This window comes from Canis lupus, chromosome 24 (assembly GCF_011100685.1).
Source record: "Canis lupus familiaris isolate Mischka breed German Shepherd chromosome 24, alternate assembly UU_Cfam_GSD_1.0, whole genome shotgun sequence".
NCBI lineage: Eukaryota > Metazoa > Chordata > Mammalia > Carnivora > Canidae > Canis > Canis lupus.
The window spans coordinates 36,860,885-36,886,107 of record NC_049245.1 but is presented as its reverse complement, the minus strand read 5'-3'; the positions used below and the strand labels follow the sequence as shown (position 1 = coordinate 36,886,107).

Below are 25,223 nucleotides of genomic sequence, written 5' to 3'. Positions count from 1 at the left end.
ATTCATTGGGAATTTTGGAATAGAGAGGACTGAGGTCATTTGACTTCTGTTTAAAAGGATGCCTTGGGTGCCTGGTTGAGAATGGCTGTTAAGGGGTGAGATTGCAGGGTAGGGTTTATCTTTAAACCAGGACAGGAAGGATGTTGGCAGAGCAGGTAGTGGGTGAGGACAGTGATTTGGTTGAGGACAAGTTAAATTTGGGGAAACTGTCAGACATCCAAGTGGAGACGTCAAGGATGCCTTTGGCCTTTGGACCAGTGTGCAGGAGAGGTCAAGGCAGGACTCATTCTGGGAGCCTTCAGCGTGCATATGGCATTCAGTCATGAGACTGAATGGAGAAGAGTGGGAGTGGTTGTAGCTTTGTCTGGATTGTTTCTACACTTTGGGAGTGTTGATTCTTTTCATTCTTTCTTTTTTTAAGTGGGGGAGGGGCAGAGGGAGAGAGAAAGAATCTTAGTCTCCATACCCAGCACAGAGCTGGACTCCGGGCTCCATCTCATGACCCTGAGATCATGGACTGGGCCACCCAGGCACCCTAGTTCTTTTCACTCTTAAGTAGAGTTTAAGTACAAAACCTTCATGCCCTTGGGTTAGGCTTTTAATATATCCACCCCTTATCTTACTAATTCTAGTTCTTACATGCAGCTTTTAAAAAATCCTGGTAAAATACACATAACATTGATCATTGTAAGCATGCAGTCAAGTGGCATTAAGTTCATTGCGAATATTGTGCAGCCATCACCACTGTGCATTCCTGGAACTTTTTCCTCATCCCAAACAAAAACTCAGCACCTGTTAAACAACAACTCCCCAGTCCTCCTTTCCCCTGTCCCTTGCTAATCAGATTTCTACTTTATGTCTCTATGAATGTGCCTGTTATAGGTCCCTCATATAAATGGAATCATGCAGTATTTGTGCTTTTGTGTCTGGCTTATTTCACTTAGGATAACATCCTCAAGGTTCATCCATGTTGTAGCCTGCCAGTGTTTCAATATTTTTTTAAAACTCCTTTGCATAATTAATTAATACAAACTCTTTTACTGAGTCCTGTTTCGAAGTGGAGTTCCTTGCTTCTGAGAGGTCTCAATGACTCAGCCTTGTCTTCCAGAACATTCCTGATCTGTGGATCTGGGAAGCTGTAAGAGCTTGGGGCAGTGCCCCTTCAGCCTTTCTTATTTGTGCAACTAGTAACATCATAACAGTGATAATAAGTAGCTGGATGGTTGACTCTATAATGTAATCTGATGGGTTTTCTGATATTACATGGCATTTTTTTTTAAAGATTTTATTTATTCATGATAGTCACACAGAGAGAGAGAGAGAGGCAGAGACACAGGCAGAGGGAGAAGCAGGCTCCACGCAGGGAGCCCGACGTGGGATTCGATCCCGGGTCTCCAGGATCGCGCCCCAGGCCAAAGGCAGGCGCCAAACCGCTGCGCCACCCAGGGATCCCTTACATGGCATTTTAAATCAAAGGCTAAGCTATCCTCATTTGAAATAGAAAAACTTAAAAAGTGACAGCGTATAGGTAGAAGTCGTGTCAGAATAGTTCCTTTTGGAAATGGGATGAGAGGTCTTTCTGGAGAGCATAATTTTATAGCTTGCTCATTTGACAAATTGCTAAGATTGGGGGCAAGTCCTATGTTTGCCTGTTGCTTCAAGGCATTTGTGGCATTATTCACCGTATCTCCTAAATAAGCTCTTGGCTCTGTGCTAGATAAGAGCAGTATTTATGGCTGGGAGTGCATTGACGGAGAACCTGGCCCTCCTTTGGGGTTCAGGAGTTAAGTCCACCAAAAGTTCAGTTGACTTGTGAACAAGGCATTGTTTGTTTAACCAACATTCAGTCTCCTAGGCGAGGCTCAGTAATGTTCTTTACTGTAGTGGCAGAGAATGATGAGGAGTAGAACGAAATTAGTTTTTACTTTCACTTGAAGACTGGCAATTGGCCAAGAAAAACCCCACCTTTGTTGTGTTTTTTTGTTTGTTTGTTTTGAGAAGAAAATTAGAGGCAAGAGATTGTTTTCAGGATGCAGCCCTGGTGTAGTCGTTTCCGGTAGAGCTTTCAGGTCACTTCCCAAAGCTCCTTGAGTCATCCCACCAGTGCTGAAAACAGTCCACTATAAGGAGTTGAAAAAGAAGATCAAAAGTATCCATTGTTCTCTCCTTTTGAACTGTGGGTCTGGCCCCCGGTTTTTAAATTTCCCTTTTTTTCTTTCTCTTTTCATGTAACCATCTAGTGGGCAAGGGATGAAATGAATATACCTCCCATAATTTTGGGCAGACTTTGCTTTGGGCTCCAGGAACCCTGAGAACTTTTCATTTTTGCCCGTTAGCCCTAAGAGCCATGGCAGCCTGTATTGAAGTACTTCCAGAGGCCAAGGATCACCAAGGGTCTTAGTAGCAAGCTTGATGGGTGCTCATAGGCCACATCAGAGCCATGATTGCCTCTCAGCTTATTTTTCTATAAAATGGAAATAATAATACTTCATCAAAATTAAATGAAACCCCTTAACTCTGAAGTTTCTTCTTGATGAGGCTGTGCAAGGAGGAAGTTTGGAAAGAATGCGCCCTTGCTACCTATCTGCCTCACTTTGTCCTGCTAAAGTCCCATGAGCCCCTGGATGGCTTCTAGGGTTTCGTGATTATGTATCTTATCAAGCATGCATTGCTAGGCTTTTTTCTAGACCTCATGGCCAGCTAATTGTAAGTCTTGCCCTTACAGAGGCTGTGTCCACACCTGGGTGTATCCGCTTAAGTACTCATGGCTAGTGCCTAGCTTGTGGCTACAATAGGAAAGCACCTACATTCTTTGAACAGTAGGTGAATCAGCTAGGAAAGGGCCTAAACTCTTGTCCAGCCAAATCATTATCTACTTATTCTGCACTATAAATAATGTTGTGACATGCATTTAATCCCATTTGAGTTCCAGGGTTGGTTCTGCTTTTCTATCTTAATTCCCTTGGGCTATCTCTGGGAAATTAGTAACCAAGTTGACCTTCATCTTTTAATTTAGCTCAGGAGCCCTAGGCTGTATCTGATTGGCATATCAGGAGGGGTGAGATCTAGGCTCCCTTCCAATGTCATCTGATTCTCTACCTTGCCATTTTCCTATGCTCTGAAGAAATAAAATTTGTTTACTGTGTCTTAAGGTGGAAAATAGCTCTTTTGAAAAAATTACTGTTTTTAAAATTTATTTACTTTTAAGTAATCTTCTATGCCCAATCTAGGGCTTGAACTCACAACACCAACAGCAAGAGTGGTACGCTCTTCCAACTGAGCCAGCCAGGCACCCCAATATAGAAAATATCTTTTAGAACACCCACTAACATAGGACTTAAAAGATATTTCACAGGGCACCTGGGTGGCTCAGTCAGTTAAGCATCTGCCTTCAGCTCAGGTCACGATCCTGGGGTCCTGGGATCAAGCCCTGTATCAGGCTCCTTGTTAGCGGGGAGTCTGCTTCTCCCTCTCCCTCTGTGCTCTTTCTCTCTCAAGTAAACAAATAAAATCTTTAAAAAAGAACACTAAAAGATATTTCACTTATGTTAGCCAAATCTATATGTAATTTTGGAAGGCGTGACTCTTACTTTGTATTGCATTCTGGTTATATTTAAATTTTGTTCTATCCATTCAGCTGCATAATAAAAAAGCAGTCCTCTCCCCCTTTCTCTATGCAGACAGTTCCACTTCAGAAATCAGAAGTAGATTGAGTAGAATCAAGGAAGCTTGATTTTAACATAATTGCCAAGAAGTATATGCACCTAGCATTTGGGATCAGAGATTGATGTTTACAGTCTAAGTGGTATGACAGGGGAGTAAAAAAAAGAAATAATAGTACATGTTAGCCCGAGTTGTCAGTGGACTGAAGAGCAGTGCTGTCCTGGAAGTGCTTCCTTGGGAAACTGCTCTTGGGTGCTGTGCTGGGGCAGTGGGGAGGCGAGGTGGAAGGAGAAGGAGATGATGCACATTTTACCAGAGTAGTGTCTGTGGTGTTACCTTGGGGCTGGACTTTGGGGAGGGAAGTTACTTTAAGACTTCATTCTCAGGAGAAACTTGCATTTCAGTTGAGTGTGGGTCATCTTTGCACGGCAGCTCAGCTTGTGTGGTTGTGACCACCTTTAAAGCCCTGTGATTTCTTTCTAACCCATGCTCACCACATGACATCAGAAAGCCATAGTGCTCTCTGGCTAACACTCCAGGGTTCTTCTGAAAGAGCTGCAGACAAAGAAGTCAGCAAAACTCCAGCACTTCTTAAAAGATAGGCACACACACCTCATTGGGTGGTATTTGGATGCCCTAGTCCCATAATTTTGGGATGATTATGCCTTTCTGTAGGTAGAGGAATACAGAAGTAACTCTTTGCTTCTCAGAATGACTCCCCTTCATTATTACTCACCAGAAAGCAGCAGGTACTAGGCTTTGTAAACACAGGGGACGAATGCCATTTAACCTTGTGCTTTTAAAGAGCGAGAACACTTGTTGAGTACTGTTTCCTTTTCCTCCCCCAACTGGACCAGGACAGCTGCTCAACTGTTTTGTATCCGGTTGTGTCTCTCCTCGGTCAGCTGGCTTCTTACTAGTTCTGTTGTGTGCTGCTCTAGCCCTGGCATTGTGGGGCCTTCAGAGACTTTGCAGTCAGTATGTACCTGCCAAGGACAAACAGTGTCACCCGGAAGAACGATGGGCCTTCTTCAAGGAGGAGGAGCTCACGGGCGCCTGGGTGGCTCAGTTGGTAAATGGACCCATAGAAAGATTTTCTTGAAGTGTCTTTTGCTAATTTGTGGTTAAAGCACAACACACTCAGGAAAATGATGCTCCCAGCAGGACACTAACACCAAGTAATTTTATGAGATTATGTCTGTGTTCAGGCTAAATAATTTATGCTGGAAGCGGTAATAAAAATAGATATGAAGTTAAGCTATTGATTGAAGATGCTACCCTTGTCAGAGAGGGAGAGAAAAAAGGATGAATGGGTGCCTTCCAGACCCAGAACAGAGGGACCCACCAAACGATCTTTTTTTTTTTTTTTTTTTAAGATTTTATATATACATATGTATGTATGAGAGAGAGAGAGAGCCAGAAAGCATGCACTAGTAGCGGTAGGGGCAGAGGGAAAGGGAGAGAGCAAGGTTCCATGAGCAGAGAGCCCGACTTGGGGATCAATTCCAAGATGACGACTTGAGCCGGAAGGCAGATGCTCAACTGACTGAGCCACCCAGGCACACCCCCTAATTTAAATCTTATATAGTTCTTGACCTTTCTAGAACAATTTTTTTTTTTACCTGATAATATCTTAATCCCTCAAAAATTTCTCACTCTATCAGTGGACAGGTCATTTTATGAGCAGGGATCCAGAAAGTGCCAAGCTTTGTTTGGGAGCTGGATTTAAGAGGTGGGGGGCTCTTTTCTAACCAGAAGACTCAGGGCCTGCGAGCCTTAAGAATTGAGGTTTTTTTAGGGTGGCCTCATAGTACGATGACCCTGCTCTAAAGATAAAATAACTCGCCCCCTTACTGATTTGCCAGATTGTTTAAGTAAAGTCTAGAGCTAAAAATTTTGCTCCTTTTTAACAGTGATCTAATTGTGAAAATCACAGATGGCTACTGACAGTTTATGAATGTTTAGGCATTTGCTGATTTTCAAAATAACTGTGGGAGAGGAATCCAAGGTGAGAAGAAAAACTAAAAATCATACCGCCACGTTATTGGGTCTTCAGACAGCAAAAGAAGCAGAACCAAGTCCAGGTGTAGGAAATTGGCTCACGTGGTTGTAATAATTCAGATTTGGCCTCCCTGTGCACAGAGCCCCTAGAGCATCGATTGTAGTAGGTTATTGGTCAGGGGCCTCTGCTCACAAAGCCCCAGAGTCCTAAAGCAACTTGGAAGGCCTGGAGAGTCTAGGTGTTGGGCGTGGTGGGAAATGTTAATTGGCCTCTGAGTGAACTAGGAGTCCTGCTAGGATTCTTATTCGTGATAAACTTACTCCCTCAGGCAACCTTGTTAATATTTAAAAATAAAGTACTCAATCTATTACAAAGCACGGTAATTTAATTTTTGTGGCATTTCAGTGCTCTGTAGTTGTCAGCAGAGGGTCATTTTCCTAAAATCTTTGGGCATACTGAGTTTTTACTCTTAACCTATACAGGTTTTTTTTTTTTTTTAATTGTGGGATGTGCAATCCAAGAAGTTTTGTCTGAGAGTAAGGTCAGTCTCAGGAATTTTAGTCACTTTTCTTTCGGTAGACCGCAAATGTAATTTTGAAAGGGAGCAGCAGACAAGTCAACCTAGGAATGCTACTTGCAAAGAGAGGAAAGTACACTGGGTTTGGCATTCACTGGCATCTTCTCCATTCCCCCTCTCTTTTCATCCTGAGCACTTGCTTCTGTTGTGATGGTTGATTTTTCCTAGGACTTTTTCCTTTTCTTCATCTTGGGTTTTGTGTCTTTAAATTCCAGACAAGAGGAGGAGCAGTGTTGTCTGAGATCTTGGCTGGTTCCAGAGAGTTGTTTGTGTCCATTGAGGGTGGAATTGGGGAGTGGCAAGATAAGAAATTGCAGAGACAGGCCAGGTTTCATGGACTCTTACAAGTCATGCTATGCATGAGGAATTTGAACTTGACCTTGAAGGCCTTGGAAAGCCATTCAAATATAAATTGAGGGAACATCAAGAAAATTTATTTGTAGTTTCTCTTCTGTTCCTTGGAATTATGTGTAAAGAGTAAATGCAACTATTGGTTTCAGAAAGAAAAGAATTTTTGTTGGCATAGAATAGCCACTGAATGCTTTAACTACTTATGTACATTACTTAGGTATTTACTCCCTGTATTATAATTTTTGATCCATTTACAGGATTTTTAGTATGGTATTAATATACTTTAGATTTAGTTGGCAATTTAGGTACATCCAAAATCAAACTTCTCCTCCAGCTTTTTATTATGAAAAAATTGAGACCTACAAAAAAGTTAAAAGAATAATACAGCGTACACATTACCCTTCATCCAGGGTCAACAATTATTACCATTTTTCTTTATTTTAACTCTAGCTTTTTTCTTTTTTTTCCCCCTGGCCATGTGAAATTAAACTTTAGATACTCCAAGATACCTCTAAATGCATCTCTTAAAAATGACAAGGATAGGGATCCCTGGGTGGCGCAGTGGCTTAGTGCCTGCCTTTGGCCCAGGGCGCGATCCTGGAGACCCGGGATCAAATCCCGCGTCGGGCTCCCGGTGCATGGAGCCTGCTTCTCCCTCTGCCTATGTCTCTGCACCTCTCTCTCTCTCTCTGTGTGTGACTATCATAAATAAATAAAAAATTAAAAAAAAATGACAAGGATAGGGGTGCCTGACTCGCTCAGTCAGTGGAACATGCAACTGTTTATCTCGAGGTTGTAAGTTCAAGCCCCACTTTGGTCTCAGTCTGGCCGCCTTCCCTCCCCTGCCCCTATTGCTCATTATAGCAACTTTTCAAAGAGTCCAGGCCAGTTGTTTGTAGAACGTTCTACATTCTGGAATTGCTTGGTGTTCAATTTGATGTGTTTTTTCATCCTCTGAATTTTTATAAACAGTTCTGGAATACAATTGTGAAAGCTTGATTAGATTTAGGTTACAAGGGCAGCCTGGGTGGCTCAGCGGTTTAAGCGCCTGCCTTTGGCTCAGGGCGTGATCCTGGAGACCTAGGATCGAGTCCCACGTCAGGCTCCCTGCATGGAGCCTGCTTCTCCCTCTGCCTGTGTCTCTGCCTCTCTCTCTCTCTATCATGAATAAATAAATAAAAATCTTTAAAAAAAAAGATTTAGGTTACAAGTTTCTGGCAAGAATATTCTGAAGGTAATGAATGTTAGCTTGTTCCATTGTTAGGGATGCCCAGCCTGATCCCTTGGTCAAGAGGTGCCTGTCTGAACTCTACATTGTAAATGTACATTTTCCCCTTTGCAATCAAATAATCTGTGGGAAGGATTTTTTTTTTTAATGTTCCAGAGTAGTCTTACAAGTTTTGTTTTGTTTTGTTTTGTTTTAGATTTTATGTATTTATTCATGAGAGACACAAACACACACACGCACAGAGAAAGAGAGAGAGAGAGCTGAAGGCGGCGCTAAACCGCTGAGCCACCCGGGCTGCCCTAGTCTTACAAGTTTTGAGCACACATTACACTTTCCAGCATTCTCTTGGTTGGCCCTTCTGTTTCGGTGGACTTGATGGGTCTTGCAGTGCTAAACCATGTGAATGTCATTTAGCTAACAAAAAGCAATGCTAATGTCTGATCATTGTGGATCAAGTGAAAGACAAAGCAATACAATAGATGAGAGAAAATGAGTCCAGTGTTTTGCATGGCTCATAGGATCCCTTTCTAGGACTATAGTTTCAAGTCTGCTCAAGACAAACCATCTGGTCTGGACAAACAATCTGGTCTGGACAAAGGGTTCATACCTATAGGGTGTCAAGGGAAGATCTTTCTTTGCTGTTTATGCCTGGAGTCAAGACATTTTCAAGTTCTTTCTCCGATAGTTTTTGCTTTTCTCTTTTTAAAAGATTTTATTTATTTATTCGAGAGAGAGACAGAGAGGCAGACACACAGGCTTATGCAGGGAGCCTGACGTGGGACTCATCCCGGGTCTCCAGGATCAGGCCCTGGGCTGAAGGCGGTGCTAAACTAAGGAGCCACCTGGGCTGCCCAGTTTTTGCCTTTCTATAGAAATGGAAATGATGGCTCTGGTTTCATGTGTCTGACAGTGTGAGTGTTAATGTCAGCTAGAATGATGCCTTTTGGAAACACTTAAATTCCTAAAGAGTAGATAACCCTATTAGTCTGTTATAGTCTTCCAGGCTAACAGTAATATGATTACAATATATTATCCCCATAGGACATGGAGAATAATCTCCTTTCCAAAAGAGGATCAGGAGGGAGGCCAAAAGAACAGTCTGTGGAAGAATACTTTGGTATTGTAGGCTGGGTAGAGGAAGCTTGCTTGGTGAAGTTATAACTAGAAGGATCAGAAGTTTTAGGATAATTACAAATCATTTGGGTATATGTGAAGTTGGGATAATGGTTTAGTATTGGGGAAATTGTTGGGTCAGGAGCAATGAAGAGTGGGGAGCTAATAAGGCAGAAGCTAACAAGGCAAAGGCTTGGCTGTGTTTTTGTACCCTTGGACACCCCCCACGACCCATTAAAATGTATGATTGTTTTTTTTTTTTTTTTTTTTTTAATGTAAAGAAAGGGGCACCTGGATGGTTTAGTCGGTTAAGCATCCGACTCTTGGTTTGGGTTCAGGTTATGATCTGAGTCATGAGATCGAGCCCTGCACTGGGCTCTGCACTGGGTATGGAGCCTGCTTAAGATTCTCTTCCCTCTACCCCTTACCCATTGTGCACATGCATGTGTGCTCTCTCAAATAACTAAATCTTTTAAAAAAATGAAAAGAAAGAGAAAGACCACGTTCGTAGATATTCAGTGGGTGCTAATGTGCAAAAGGCACTCTCAGTAATTCTGGAAACTTTGAAATTTGGGGTCAATTCTAACAGATTTGTTTACTGTAAGAACTTTCACTGTTGGAACAGAGAACTTCTTTATATAAGGATTTTTCTGATGGCCTATGGAAATGCTGCATTGTAACATAGAAAAGAAAGTGCAGATGACCCCATAATCCTAAGCAGAGATGGCACTGAATATTTGATGTACAAATTTTAAAAATCGTTTTATGCATATATTTTCCTGTCTTTTTCTTTATTTTTTTTTTTTAAGATTATTTATTTATTTATTCATGAGAGAAACAGAGAGAGAGGCAGAGACATAGGCAGAGGGAGAAGCAGGCTCCCTGTGGGGGGAGCCGAGTGCTGGACTCAATCCCAGGATCCCAGGATCACGACCTGAGCCAAAGGCAAATGCTCAACCACTGAGCTACCCAGGTGCCCCCTGTCTTTTTCCTTTAATACGAATGTGGTATACTATATGCATTGTTCTAAGTATGATTTTGTTTTTAGATGAAATAATGATTGCTTAGTTTTCCATGGCATGACTTTGCCATAATTTTTTGTCCCTGGTCTTTTTTGTTGCACATTTAGGTAGGTTTTGGTTTTGGTTTTATTAATAGCACCAAGATAAACATCCTTGAACACACTTACTTATCCAATTATTTCTTTATGACGAATACCTGGAAGTGGCAACTGTTGGGTTGGAGTGTGAACATTTCATTTAAATATATATAGATTTAGAGGTTGCCCTCTAAGGGTTATCCCAGTTTATGTTCCTTTCAACAGGCCTAAGATACCTATTTCCCTGCATCCTCACCAACATTCATTATTATCAGTTCATTTTTATTTTTTATTAAGTAGGCTCCATGCCCAGTTTGGAGCCCAGCTCAGGGCTTGAACTCAATGATCCTGAGATCAAGACCTGAGCTAAGATGAAGAGTCAGAAGCCTAACTGACTGAACCACCCAGATGCTCCCATTATTATCAGTCTTTTGAAAATGCAAGCAACTTCTAGCTTTATCCTAAAATCTTATGTTTCATATTTGCAAAAAATAGGAAAAACTTAGTTGTAGGCAGATAGTATTTCAGAGGTAAAGAGATTCAACTCCTTGCTATAGAATTGCATTCTTTTAAATCATCACTAAAATGTAATTTTTCAGCAGGATGAGAGAGGAAATCAGAAAATCAGGAGCCCTTTTATGACCCTTGTTTGTTGTAAGGAACTCCAGTATTATGTCCTGACTGGCATGTATGGAGAAGGAAGTGGCTCTGGGAATGTGCTTTCCCATCCATTTAGGGGCCCTCCAGCTTTATCATGAAGGGAGCTGAAGCACCATTGTTCTAGAAATGAAGGCCAACAGTGTAAGGCAGTCAAACCCTAACCAGCTATAGACAGGGAGAGGAAGGAAGGCAAACAAATGGAAATCTGTCCATTTGTGAAAAAAGGAGAAAACACTTAAAATTGTGAGATTTTGAATGTGAGGAGGCTTTGCAGTTCAGTGACCTTCAAGGTCCAAAGGGAAGTGAGAAGAATCAGAATTTTTCAATATGATATCACCTTATATTTTGAATGCTTGTGATGTAATTTTATCTATGGACCTCCTGTGTATCCATGATGGGATCAAGGCTTGTTTGGACAGATTGAGAAAAGCAACCACAGAGCCAACCAGGGACAGGACTCAAACCAGTGTTGCTGGCCTCTCCAGTCAGAGTTTCCCCTCTACCTTCTTCCTTAGAAGGAAGATTTTCACGATTGCTTTCTTACTTTTCCAATCATATCTGTCATGTGTGCAGTAGATGTATGCTTCACTCCCAAAGACCGAAAACTAGAACCCCTTGTCAATATGTAGATTCTTGGTTTCTGTAGACATTTCTGATTTTGAGAAGCTCTTCTGGGCCTCAAGGTAGGGAGAACTTGACAAGTGGCCTTTTTTTTTTTTTTTTTTAATTTTATTTACTTATGATAGTCATACAGAGAGAGAGAGAGGCAGAGACATAGGCAGAGGGAGAAGCAGGCTCCATGCACCGGGAGCCCGATGTGGGATTTGATCCCGGGTCTCTAGGATCGCACCCTGGGCCAAAGGCAGGTGCCAAACTGCTGCACCACCCAGGGATCCCTTTTTTTTTTTTTTTTTTTAAGATTTTATTTATTTATTCATGAGAGACACAGAGAGGTAGAGACACAGGCAGAGGGAGAAACAGGCTCCCCACAGAGAGCTCAATGAAGGACTCGATCCCAGATCCCAGGATCATGACCTGAGCCGAAGGCAGGCGCCCAACCACTGAGCCACCCAGACGTCCCGACGAGTGGCCATTATTGACAACCTTTCTAGAATAGAATGTTGATGTGGAGAGAATTCAAGTATGACAGCTGCATACTTTATGAACCTGCTCCCGCCCCCCCGCCCAGCCTGACAAAGAATGAAATTGTGAATGTTTTGTTTATTAATGTCTTTTGTCAGATAAATTATCCAATCTTGCTAGAGGAGTCTTTTTTTTGTATAATTAAATCTATATAGATATAGATATCTATATAGATATATATAGAACTGTTGTAGAGAAAAGCTGTGGAGACAGAAGAAAGTAAAAGTCAATTCACATACTACTAACACCTAAGCACATGAGTAACCTTGCTTCCAGCCTCATGCATATGCTTATTATTTAGCACTAATTACCATAATGTAACAGAATTCTTTTCATGTTAAGTGTGGTAGTCTGTGCTAGGTGTTGTACATTTGTTGTGTTTATAAAGTTTCATAGCTTTTTAAAGCTATATAAGATCCTGTCAAGTGTATGAATCACAGTTAAATTCTCCATTATTTTACTGTTGCTTTTGAGTTGTTTTCCAAATTTTTGCCTTTAGAAATAATTTAATAAGACTTTGTGCAAAGAATGTCCTCATATTTGGAATAGTTTACTGAAATTGTGAGATCAGAGGATATGAGCATTTTTATGGCTCTTTGTTGAACTTGCAAATAGTTTTTCCAAAAGGTTATACCAATTTGCACTTACACCAGCGAAGTTAGTTAAGTGTAGTAAGTTTCACTCTGCCCTTTTCTGGCTGAATCTTTGTGGTGTGGTTGCAGAAAAGCCGGTATATATCTGGCTTTAGAAAACAGGTCACCTCCACCAAATGGCCATAACAGCGTGCTGTGTGCTGGGCTGTAATTCATTAATTTAATAGCCAAGTGTCTATTTATCAGACATTATAGATTGAAGAAAAAAAAAAAGACAGTCTGTACTCATAAGATGCATTCAGCCTGCTGGAAGAGCCCTGCTCAGATGTATGGGGTCATGGATAAGAGTTTATGTATTAATTAGAAAAGAGCCAAGACCATTCTAATCCGGGGGTGGGTGGGTGGGATGATATCGGGAAAAGCTGTGAAAGGGGCCATGAAAGCTTTAGTATGAGCAAGTATCACCAGAGCACATTCAGACGGAAGAGTGGTCCTGCCTGGCCATGAGGTGAGGCCCGAGAGGTGGGCAGAACCTTTGCCTGGAGTCAGCTGCCATGTTGCCCTATTGGTCCCTCTCTACCGCTTTACCCCCAGGGCAGGGCCAGGGTGGCTGCAGTGCCAGAAGGGTAATGTATAGTTTTCTCTGACCCAGGATTTCATGCAGGTTACACAGTGCAGGACTGGGGCCTCTGTGTCGGCTGAGCCCCTCCTGTGGGTATGTACTTGCAGAGGTTGGTAATCATGCTGTTAAGAATCTGGGGGAGGGCAGCCCGGGTGGCTCAGCAGTTTAGCGCTGCCTTCAGCCCAGGGCATGATCCTGGAGACCCAGGATCGAGTCCCACGTCAGGCTCCCTGCATGGAGCCTGCTTCTCCCTCTGCCTGTCTCTGCCTCTCTCTCTCTGTGTCTCTCATGAATAAATAAATAAAATCTTAAAAAAAAAAATCTGGGGGAAGAAGACAAAGCTGAAGCTGAAGTGATTGCCTTAGGCTACTCGGCTAGTTAATATCTGTTTAGGCAGAATTTTCATTTCTAATCTCATGTACAGTTTAATAATTTAACAGACAATAGACTAACAGGTCAGTGGAAATGTTTACAGAGTTTTTCATAGTTGTTAATTTTTACCACTTGGGTTTTTTTTTTTTTTTTCAATAGCTGGGAATAATAACTAGGGAGGGTGGAAAACAGAACTCTCTGTGATTGACTTGGTGGTTTTTCTGCCTCAGATGGGAAGAACTAGGAAAGCAAAAGACTTGTTGAGTGAAATTTTCCCCCAAATGATTTTGAGGGTTCTTCGCTCTCTTAATGTCTTCCCCCAAAACACAGTTTTCTTTAAATACTTTACTGTTTGAAAATTGCCACACAGTTGCTCCTGAACATTAATATAGATATGCCAAAGGCTGTAAATTTTTTGTCAAAAAAATTCCTTGATTTTCTTTTTTTTCTTTTTTTTTTTTTAAAGATTTATTTATTCATTCATGAGAGACACAGAGAGAGGGAGAGGCAGAGACACAGGCAGAGGGAGAAGCAGGCTCCATGCAGGGAGCCCTATGGGGGACTCCATCCCAGGACTCCAGGATTATACCCTGGGCCGAAGGCAGGCGATAAACCACTGAGCCACCCAGGGATCTCTTAATTAAGCAGGCTCCACGCTCAGTGTGGAGGCCCATGCCAGGCTCTATCTCACAACCCCAAGATTATGACCTGAGCTGAAATCAAGAGTTGGAGGCTTAACCATTGGAGTCACCCAGGTGCCCTGAAAAAATGCCTTGCATCTTAAAAAAAAAAAAGACAAAACAAAGCACGTTTATTTTCTTTCTTAAATATGTATCACTGTGCACTTGCAAACATGGATCTTAATATCTCTCAGTGTAGAGTATAAGCCGCCAACATTTTAAGTAGATCTGAAATGCAAAAAATTCAGGATTCATAGTACAGCCTCAGACTTACTACATTTTTATAAAACTTAATAAAATGTTAGGGGTGCACTATACCATATATGATAAGCATTGGCACCCACTATGGAAGTGTGATATTGGGAGCCAGTCAAGTATAAGATATTGACACTGAGGATCCAAATAAAAGGAATCAGTAAGCAAAGTATGGGAACAATAGCTGTGCAGTCAAGGGACTTCTAGACATTTGAGAATCTGAGAAGTTGATAGAACATAGTATTTTTTTAAAAAACTTGGACTCTGGAGACAGATCTTGGCTATACACAGGTTCCTTTTCCAGGCCTGAGTCCCCCCATCTATAAAATGAGGGTGTGAAAAAAAATTAAAATAAATAAATAATTTAAAAATGAGGGTGCAGTTACCTACCTGGATTTAGTGTGAGGAGGAAATGAAGTGACAGGTATTTGAGAAAGTGCTGACACACAGGTGCTGGGGAAGTGTATTACTTCTCCCAGGGAGCCATCTCTTTATAAGCAGAATAAGTGACTGCATTTTTTACAGAGCACCTCTGTGCAGAGCAGTGAACACTGTTAATCTCTGTTTTTGCTGGTAGAAATGAGTTGTTTTTCAGGCTCTGGTTTTTCTCGGAAAATATTGGTCAAAAATGGTAGTGCAGGTTTTGCAGATACTCTGGCACGGCAAAACTCAAGTCCAAAACGCCTATGTCTGTTCTTTGTTTCTTTCCCCTTAATTTGTATCCTTTCTTGTCTGTGGGGGAAGGGAGAGGAAGTGAGCAGCCTTCCTGTTCTCTAGTTATTCCTTTTCTGCTTCTCTTCTCTTTACATTCTCTCTCTCTCCCCATCCTTTATTTTATTTTGAGAGCGTGGACATGGCATACAACCCTAGCTCATGGATATGTTGCAGTGTTTTCCTGGAATGTACTTGACAACTGTTATAGATCACACCTTGCGTGGTCTGTAGGGGTGGGCAGAACAGAGAAGCCTGGTGTGAGCTCATCCAGGGGAAGGACAGGGCGGTTGGCAGCCCACTCAAATGTGAAGCAGCACCTTTGCTGCCTGTCAAAAGCCCTCCCTCCACCCCAGCTCTCCCACTGTAGTTGGTATGAATGGTCCCTGGCTTTCAATCTTGACATCTTTACTCCATCTGCTGGCTCCAAATTTGGCAGACAGGATATTCCTCCTGCTGCTTCACGTAGATCGAAAATAGGGCTTTTGGTAAGATTCGGACACCCAGCTTTTAGTAACCAAGTGGGATTCTACACACACACACAGCCTCAGTTCATCCAAAGAACTTTCTTCCTTTGCTTAAGGAACTTAGGTCTAGATACTAAAAATGTCAGCTGAATATCTGAAGCCATGAAAGTGCATAGGGGTGAATTTGCTTGTTTTGATTGATACCTACTAGTTGGCCCACCTGAAATCTGATCCTAGACTATTTCTTCAATGTCAAGCCCCTAAATATAGCACACAAAGCCCTTTGTAATCTTGGCACCCTTTGTTTTTCTAGCCTCATCTCACATTTTCGCTATACATACCCTCAGTCCAGCGTACTGAACTGCTTTTCAGTCCTCAAGTGCGCTTTCTCCCTTGATGCCCGTTCATCCTCATGGGTGCTGTTCCCCAGCCTGTTCTGCACTCTTCTTTTAAGACCTACTCTAGACTCTTCTTCTTCTTGAGAGTGTTTTTCCAACCTTGCCCTCACAGTATGATATAGTAGCCACTCTCCTGTCCCTTGGAAACATGACTAGTTGTTGGTTTCCTTGTCTGGGTCCTGCACTGCAGATAATCACAAGGACTGTATCTTATTTATAGTTAACTTTTTATCCACAGAGCAGAGGGCAGTTCTTGGCACATAACAGATGTATAATGAGTGTTTTACCTGGTTTGCCTTTTGTATGCTTCTTTTTATAAAAATGTGTGAGTGTATAAAATTTCACCTTGTTGCTGAAACAGCACACACATGTGTGTGCACACTATTAGCGCTCTTTGCTTTTTTTCATTTAAAAAGATAACCTTGGAATTTGGTTCGCAGATTTTCTTCATTCTTTTTGGGGTTTTTTGGAGGGGGTAAATTTTATGGAAATATAACATACTTATTAAAATGTTCACAAATAAGTGAACAGCTTGATGAATTCTTATGAAATGAACACGCTTGTGTAACCAGTGCCCAGGTCAAGAAATAAAAAAAAAAATGCCAAAGCCCTCTTTCTCCACTGCCCACTCCAGAGATACCTATTCTCCTGACTTCTTACACTGTAGACTAGTTGTTTAGACTTTATGTAAATGGAATAATACCATGTGTTTTTTGATGTCTTTGTTCTACAGGATGTATGAGAGATCAGTGTGGTTGCATACAGACTGTTCATTCTGGTCGCTATATAGTATTCCAAGATTCACATAAGCTACACGTTTTTAATTTGTTCTACTGTAGATGGACTTGTAGGTTCTTTCCAGTTTGGAGCTATTTTTAATGGTTCCTCACTCTTTATGGCCTCATAGTGCTTTATCATATGAATGTACAGTAATTTTTTCAACCAGTCTTTTCTGGATGAACATTTAGGTTTTTCCCAGTGTTTTTTTTTATTATTATTATAAATAATGTTGTACAAAGTTTTGTTGTGTTTTTTTAAAGATTTGTTTATTTTTGAGAGAGTGTGTGTGCATGCAAGTGGGGAGAGGGGCAGGGGGAGAATCTTCAAGCAGACTCCCTGCTGAACAAGAAGCCCCATGGAGGGCTTGATCTCTACCTATGAGATCATAATTTGAGCTGAAACCAAGAGTCGGACGCTTAACTGACAGAGCCACTCAGGTGTCCCTGTCGTATAAGGTTTTGAATAAACTTGTGCATTATATTAAGGAACATGAAAAAAAACTTTGTGAGGAGGGAGAGTACCAGAGAACACATTTGGGGGGAAAATTAATCTATGTAGTGGGTATGCTGAATTAATAAAAAGGAATTGCTTAACTTTTCTTAGGAATAGGTTGGGGAACGACATTTTGGATTTCTCCCATAAAGGAGAAGGAGCTAATATAAGAGAAGGACTTGGAATCCCAAACCTATGTCTTCTTGGGCACAGCTTAGTTCAGAAGACTCAATTGTTTAGTGTCCTGACTAACTCACTTATTCACATATTGGTTGTACATCTTCTATGTTCCAGACACACTGTTCTAGCCACCAGGGGCATAGCTCCTTGCACTCATGGAACTCACATTCTAGTGAGGAAATAACAGTAGAATGGCAAATAATAAGAAAATGTGTAGTATGTCAAGTGGGAAAATAAAGAAGGGACGTTAGATTGGGCTGTGTGTGTGTGTACATGCATGTGTGCATGTTGGGGTGTTTGTGTATTTGAGGGTAAGACACAGATCTTTAAGAGTGGTCAGGAAAAGAATGACTTTCTTTTTCTGCTTTTAGCGTACCAAGCCAGATGTAACAAACATTAAGAATACACATTTTTAGGTTAAAAAATTATGAAATCTTTAAGTATAGAGAATCTTGTAATTTTGTCTTTTCCTCAAATTATTTTGCCCTTAATCTGGAATGTTAGGTCCCATTATCTTGCGAGGAATTTTATAAGTCAGAGTCTTTTATTACTATGTGTGTTCAAGTGAAAATCATTTACCTGATTCATATGGATATGGAGGCTGACCGGAATTCTAATGGAAAGTAGAGTATGTCTTCCGGTTAGGAGACCCAGTGCTTTGCTCCCAGAAACGCTCCAGTTAATGCCATGGCCCAAGGCTGCTTACATTGGCACCTGGATGGAAATTTCCAATTATGTAAACCTGAATGGAGCTTATTTTTCTCCACTGCATTATGGTCATGAGAGGTCCCTCAACCTAGATACTGGGGCTGGATAGTAATTACGGTTTCTTGTGGAAGTGTAAGAAAGTAATTAGTAAGCCTGAATTTGTAGTAAATGTTATTTTAGCATTTATCACCCTGCTTTATAATTTCATATTTGTGTCTGTACCTTATTCTGTGTTGTCTTACTTATCCTTGGCCCCCTGTGGCCAGTACTGCCTGTAAAAAGTACCCAGGAAAACAGGTGCTCGGTAGATACTTGTTGACACAATGAAGGACTTAACAAGTGTGTGCCAATTTAAATTAGGGTGTTTTTTTTTTTCAGCTGTGATTCAGCTACCAATGATAGAGACCATATTATTGGAAAGTACTGTTTTCCCAAAAACTTCAAAATGATGTCACCTCTGGTTTTTTTTTTTTTTTTTTTTTTTTTTTTACTTCACTGACCATGTGACCTTGGGTAAATGACTTATGGAGGACTTGGCTTCCTTATCTAAAATAAAAAATCAAGATGATATCTACCTTACAAAGATGTGAATTTTAAATGAGATAATTTAGATCAAAAGCAATGTGTGTGCATATGAACTTCCTAGCTTAGGCCGGATCCACATGCCAATTTAGTAACAGGACTTTTAATGGGGACATTTGTAAGGTCCTGCGGTTTGATCTGTATAACCAAGTGCCTGAGCACAAAAGACGAAAGAGGCAGCTTTAGCAGCCCATATTTAGAAAGAATGGAGGATTTTTGCCTCCAGCAAGCTTAATATGATTCGGTGTGACTGCTGTTTATCCATGACATTCAGCAATTATCAGTTGATTACCCACAAATAATGGCAACTTCTAAATTCTGTTAATAGAAATGTCTAAAACAGAATTTCCCAAAGTCCTGCAGGGAATCACTTGATGTTGCTTAATCATCTGGAGGAAGTAGGGCTGGTTTGGGACATGGCTGGTTTTAGATAGTTGAACATCTCTGGTGTAGAATTTCTTTAGCCTTGTATTATCCTGCATTGTGAATCACCAAGAGGAGGTCTAGTGGACCACTCTGTAACAGATGGAAGAGGGTTGCTGGTGGTCCTGCTTGTTTCTGGGCGCATCAGCCTGCACCTGGACTGCTCTGTGAGCATGGCACCACTTCTTGTCAAGTGAAGACTGCTGGGCCAGTATCTCCAGGCCAGCAGCCAGGATGTGGAGGAGGGGCACACAAAGGACAAGGGGCTGCCTAGCCTTGGGAGGCGGGGCCGGGTTAGGTGGGTGGAGGGAAATTGAAAATGCTGTCTTGGGCTATCCCAGGCAGGAGAAAGGGATTTGACTGTTCTGTCAAGAGGTGGAATGAGAACCAGTGGGTAAAAGTGATTGGGAAACATTTTGGAACCAACCCAAAGTAGGATTTTCTTCGAAGACGGCTGTGTTTTACATACTGACTCAGTCTTCTTGGAAGGCACGGTTGTGGGGTTGGTGTGGAAGCATTAAAGGTGTTGAAAAGTATTCTTCACGATCCCGTCCAATCCTGAGGCTATGAATTTGTGTTTATTTTCTTCCTCACCCTTTTATTTTTTTCAGCATTGTGCTAATTCCTGTAGATAATCAGAAAGAGCATAAATAGGTGATTTATGTACATTTGTTAATTGAATGACAACCCTAACGTGAGACAGCCACCTAAGGCAAAATATAAACAAAAGGCACATTTTTAAATAATCTGTAACAGTACTGCAGAAATTTGAGGAGGACCGAAGATATATGTAAACTGGGGGTTGAAGAATTAATGAGATTTGCATGGCAGACAGGGGAGCGGAAGCCCCTGGATGGAAGGCTTTTGAGCAGGAGCAGCATGGATAAATCTGTAATTAAGAAAGATCCATCTGGTACCTTTGTGGAGGAGATAAAGACTGCCTTCTTAGCAATAATCGTGTAAACCATGTGGGTACCTGAAATCTTTGAGGGATGAGCGAGGTCTTAGAGCTTAGTCCTTTGAGCATAAATATACCTGGTGCGGGATCCCTGGGTGGCGCAGCGGTTTAGCGCCTGCCTTTGGCCCAGGGCGCGATCCTGGAGACCTGGGATTGAATCCCACATTGGGCTCCCGGTGCATGGAGCCTGCTTCTCTCTCTGCCTATGTCTCCGCCTCTCTCTCTCTCTCTCTCAATGTGTGACTATCACAAATAAATAAAAATTAAAAAAAAAAAAAAGATATACCTGGTGCAAGGTCCATTGCTCAGCTGACCTTGGTGAAGCTGCATGGAGAACCTGAGATCTAGAAATTGTAAATTGAATAGTATTACTGGCCTCTTAGGATAATTATGAGGATTAAATGAAATAAAGAATTACATAATTAAGGGCTCAATGTTACTCATTATTTATTATGTAGCTGAAGTTCTCTAGAGCCATCGTTCTGGAAATGTCCTCAGACCCTCCACATTGGTATCACTTATGAGCTTGATGCAAGTGCAAATTCATGGGCCCCACTTGGGATTCCAGAATAGAGGGAGGGAGCACCTGGATGGCTCTTGGCCTCATCTCAGGTCATGATCTCAGGGGTCCTGGAATTGTGCCCTGTGTTTGTCTTTGTGCTCAGTGGGGAATCTGCTTTTCCCACTCCTTCTGCCCCTCCCCCTGCTTGCTCGCTGGCTCTCTCAAATAAATGAATAAATCTTCAAAAAGTAGGGTAGGGGTGGAGAATTTAAAAGAGGAGCCAACAGCAGTGTCCTTTGCAGTGCAGAAGATAAAAGTATGAAGAAGACTGAAATTTAGAGGAAGGGAAGTGGTATATTTTTTGCAGTGCCCAGCTAACAGCCTTACATGAAATGGTTAGTATTTGTTTCGGGGATCCCTGGGTGGTTCAGAGGTTTAGCACCTGCCTTCAGCCCAGCGCGTGATCCTGGAGACCCGGGATCAAGTCCCACATCGGGCTCTCTGCATGGAGGCTGCTTCTCCCTCTGCCTGTGTCTCTGCCTCTCTCTGTCTCTCATGAATAAATAAATACAATCATAAATAAATAAATAAATAAATAAATAAATAAATAAATATTTCCATATTCTTTCTTTTAAAGCCCGATGTGGGACTCGATCCCGGGTCTCCAGGATCACGCGCTGGGCTGAAGGCAGGTGCTAAACCTCTGAACCACCCAGGCTGCCCTTGTTTTCATATTCTTGAAGACAGCTAGTTTAGTATTATGTTGGGGATAGAAGGAAGATTTCAGGACAGTTATATGTAATATGTGTAATGTACTTACTTTGTAGCCCAAATGTTAAAAAAAAGAAAAAAAGAAAAAGAAAACATGAAACCACATTAGAAATTCGATACTGGATGGAGTTTAAATCTTCTGTTTAGGGATATTTCTAGACTGTCTTACCCCTGTGACCAGGCACTGTGCTATCTGCTGTAGATAAAAACTGAGATGTGACTCTTGCTTTTTACTGGCTTCACAGAATTTTTTTTTTTTTTTAAGCATTTGGAGCTATCTTTTCCCGTAACTTTCCTGGCCATAGAGAATAAATACTCTTATCTGATCTCTACTCTGCCCCTGCCAGAAATTGACCTATGGTTGTCTTCCAGTTGCTGCAAGGCCTACTTTGAAACTACCTTGGTTCTGAGAGCATTATGAACATTGACTTGTCTTTTATTATTTTATGGCTCAGGATATACCTTAGAGATCATTGATATCCTTAGGTTTATGTCCCTGTTTAATGTGGGCCACCTGGGGTTTTCATGGAGCATTTTGCCAGTTGGTCTGTCCCCATCCCCACCCCTGTCACCAGTACAAGCACCAAACACAGTAGCTTGAAATAAAGTAAATTGACATCTAGGGTTCATCCATTTAGTCATTATTTACTGCGCATTGTGTACAGGACACTGTGATAATAATGATGAAGTGGTGTCAATAAAATATGTTTCGTGGAAGAGCCAGGACAGCCTGAGGCCATGTGTATCAAGTCTGGCAGAGTGGCCCAGGCTGTTGGTAGCATATCTGCCTGAGGCCTGGTTGGAGGGCAGCCAACCATCCAGATGATCTCCAGCGCACACCAGAGTTTGGATTTGTAAATGTGCCACCCCTGTAAGACACGCCCCCTTCTACAGTGGTGAAGAGAAAAGTGGGTAGATTAGAATGGCTGGTTAGGAAGCCGTCTTTTAAAACCTTACAGCTCCTTGAAAATGGATGGCACGGTGTTTGAGATTGGAAGGGGGAATACAGGAACTCTACTGAGTCATCTTTTTGACTCCCTCATTTCACATCTCAGAGACACTTCAGAAAAACTCAAGTGGAGATCCTTCCCTAGGGATGACAGTGATTGGACTGTTAAGCTGAATAATCATGTGTTTAAGAATGAATTTTTTGTTCTGTTTTGCTTTTATTGAAGTATAGTTGATGTATTTGTCTCAGGTGTGCAACGTAATAGTTCAGTATTTGTATATATTATAAAGGGAGTGTGTTTCAATTGACACTGGGACCAAACTGTCTGTTCTCTTCCCGTTGCTTTGGATTTTAGGGCCAAGACCAGATCTGGACCTAGATGTTTCTAGTAGGCAGAACAATCATTGCTTTCCTTTCTCTGAGGATAGCCAGTGAGCACTGGGGAAGTAAACTTAAAGTGAGATGAGATTGTTTTTAATACTTGTTTTAATCAATCCATAAAGGTTTTGTGATCATCACAGTGCTGGGATACAGACTGGATATTTGAAGACTTGGTGGAATGTAGCTTTTTTAATTTATGGGTTTTGTTTGGGTTTTTTTCCTAAAACTGCCGAATACTGACAGAAATTCCCCTTAGTCCTACTGAGCTACCCAGGAAATGTTGTTATCCTTGGAAACATAGAGCCCAGTATGAAAAATAGAGGTAAGGCATTTTGGGATTTTAGAACTGAAATAAGTTTTTTGTTTTTTTTTTTAAAGAGAGAAACAAGGAAAGCCCAAATATGTTTGTTTTCTTGTTTTGTTTTAATGATTGCTTTTGAATTCATGTCTTTTTCCCCTTCCCTTCTGTCTTCTGCAGTGAACACCTACCTCTTCATGATGCAAGCTCAAGGCATTCTGATCCGGGACAACATGAGAACTATTGGCGCTCAGGTTTATGAGCAGGTGGTTCGCAGTGCTTATGCGAAGAGGAATAGCAGTGTGAATGACTCAGGTATATTGTTAGTAGAAAAGTGGCCTGATTAGAATGTCTCCTCCCCGGGCAGCCCGGGTGGCTCAGCGGTTTAGTACTACCTTTGGTCCAGGGCAGGATCCTGGAGACTGGGGATCGAGTCCCACGTCGCGCTCCCTGCATGGAGCCTGCTTCTCCCTCTGCCTGTGTCTCTGCCTCTCTCTCTCTCTCTCTCTCTGTATCTCTAATAAAAAAATAAAATCTTAAAAAAAAAAAAAAAGAATGTCTCCTCCCCACAAAGGTAAATTTGGTTCGGATAATTATTTTTGATGGGAAAAAATACATTATAAAAGAGAAGGTTTGGCCAGTCATATTACCTCATTACTAAAAAAGAGACTTGCAAAATGAATCCTTGTTCATGTTGCTGACAGTATAATAAGGGTAGCTGGATAGCTGCAGTTTCACTCCTAAGACTTTTCAGGGTAGAGGAGGCAAGGAGTATCTTTTAAGACCCCCCCCTCCCCTTTTTTTTCAGTGGTCTAGCCTCCAAGAGAGTACCAAAATGAAGTATATATTTAGGACACCAGCAAAACAGGAGCAACCAAAAGCTGTTTCTGGAAAGAATTTGATTTCAAAATATGTTCCCATACAACCAGACTTCCTTATACTTACTTATTTAACAGCTCAACATTGTGGGGTTGGTTTGTTTTGTTGCATATGGTGGTGTTAGTGGTGGTCCATTTTATTTTCTTTTTTATGGATTACTTGTTTATTTATTTGACAGAGCGAGAGAGCAAGAACACAAGTAGGGGGGACGGGCAGAAGGTGAGGGAGAAGCAGGCTCTCCGCTGAGTAGGGAGCCCAACAATATGGACTTGACAATGTGGACTCAGATCCCAGGACTCTGGGATCATGACCTGAGCCAAAGGCAGATGTCTAACCAACCGAGCCACCCAGGTGCCTCTCCATGGTATTTTCAAAGCAAATCTGGCTCTGCTTGCCGCACTGTAAGAGCTGCTCCAACTCTTTTCTTCCTGTTGGACTGTACTTGAGTTTGGTCAGCCCAGTAGGACTTGTGTACCTTGTTTATGAATGCTTTGAGACTTTAACAACTTTCCATTTCCTAATAATCACATAATCTAGGACAGTCTCCACAAATTAAAAAAGCAATTTCTGGAAAAAGTTTCATTGTTCACCTGGTTTACCTTCCCTTGTCAGGTGTAGTTTTCATCCTGTGGTTTACTGCTAGCTACATGGCTGAGTTTGGTGGTTAGAATCATTCAGCTTTGCAGAAGGCTTTTCAGACTGTTAAGCTAAAGATAGCAATGACAGACACAAGAATGAACATTTCTGCCTTCTCGATCTTTGGAACTTTTACCTGTGGCTTTTATTATCTTGTAAGCAGTAATTATATAAAGAAGAAGAAAGAACACAGAGGTTAGATGGCTTGCCTAACATTATATTAAAAGAACTTGCTCCTGAATCATAGTTTTGACTCTTAACTATTTTTATAAACGCTAAACACAGCAAGTTCTTCACCTTTGAAAGCTGTCTTTTTTGTCTCTCTTTTTAACTCTTCCAAAAATTGAACATAGAAAGTATTTCCAGATGGTTAAATGGGACGATCGTGAGGCTTCTCCTATCTGGCCAGGGGCGATTTTTATTTAAAAAATAGATTCTGAGATTTTATTTTGCTAAGCATTTGTGATTTGCCTTTTATTTCCTTTAACTGAGAACTAGTGTGCTTTCCTCACTTCACTCAAGCCTGGTGCAGTATTCTGAGCATCGTTTAAGAAGTATTCTTTTCTCCAAATCAGCCCTCTTTTCTTCGGTAGTGAGTCCTGCGATTGTCCAGAGCTCACTGTAGAATGTGAAATTGCTTTGCAAACATTGCAAATGAGAATTCTGTGGTGCTTGGGATCTAGGAGAAAGCATTGCCTCTCAGAGAGCAGTGAAATTCTTAAAAGAATTGACCACATCCTCGTTTATCTT

General features: G+C 41.5%; 1 protein-coding gene across 2 annotated transcripts in view; it reads left to right on the top strand.

Annotated features, from left to right (window-relative positions):
* Window positions 1-25,223, top strand: part of B4GALT5 (beta-1,4-galactosyltransferase 5) — a 75,956-nt gene that overhangs the window by 32,668 nt on the left and 18,065 nt on the right. For both annotated transcript variants that reach the window (XM_038572571.1, XM_038572572.1), the window contains exon 2: window positions 23,139-23,273. In XM_038572571.1, the coding sequence (XP_038428499.1) occupies window positions 23,139-23,273 (135 nt within the window). The remainder of the gene's footprint in view (window positions 1-23,138; window positions 23,274-25,223) is intronic.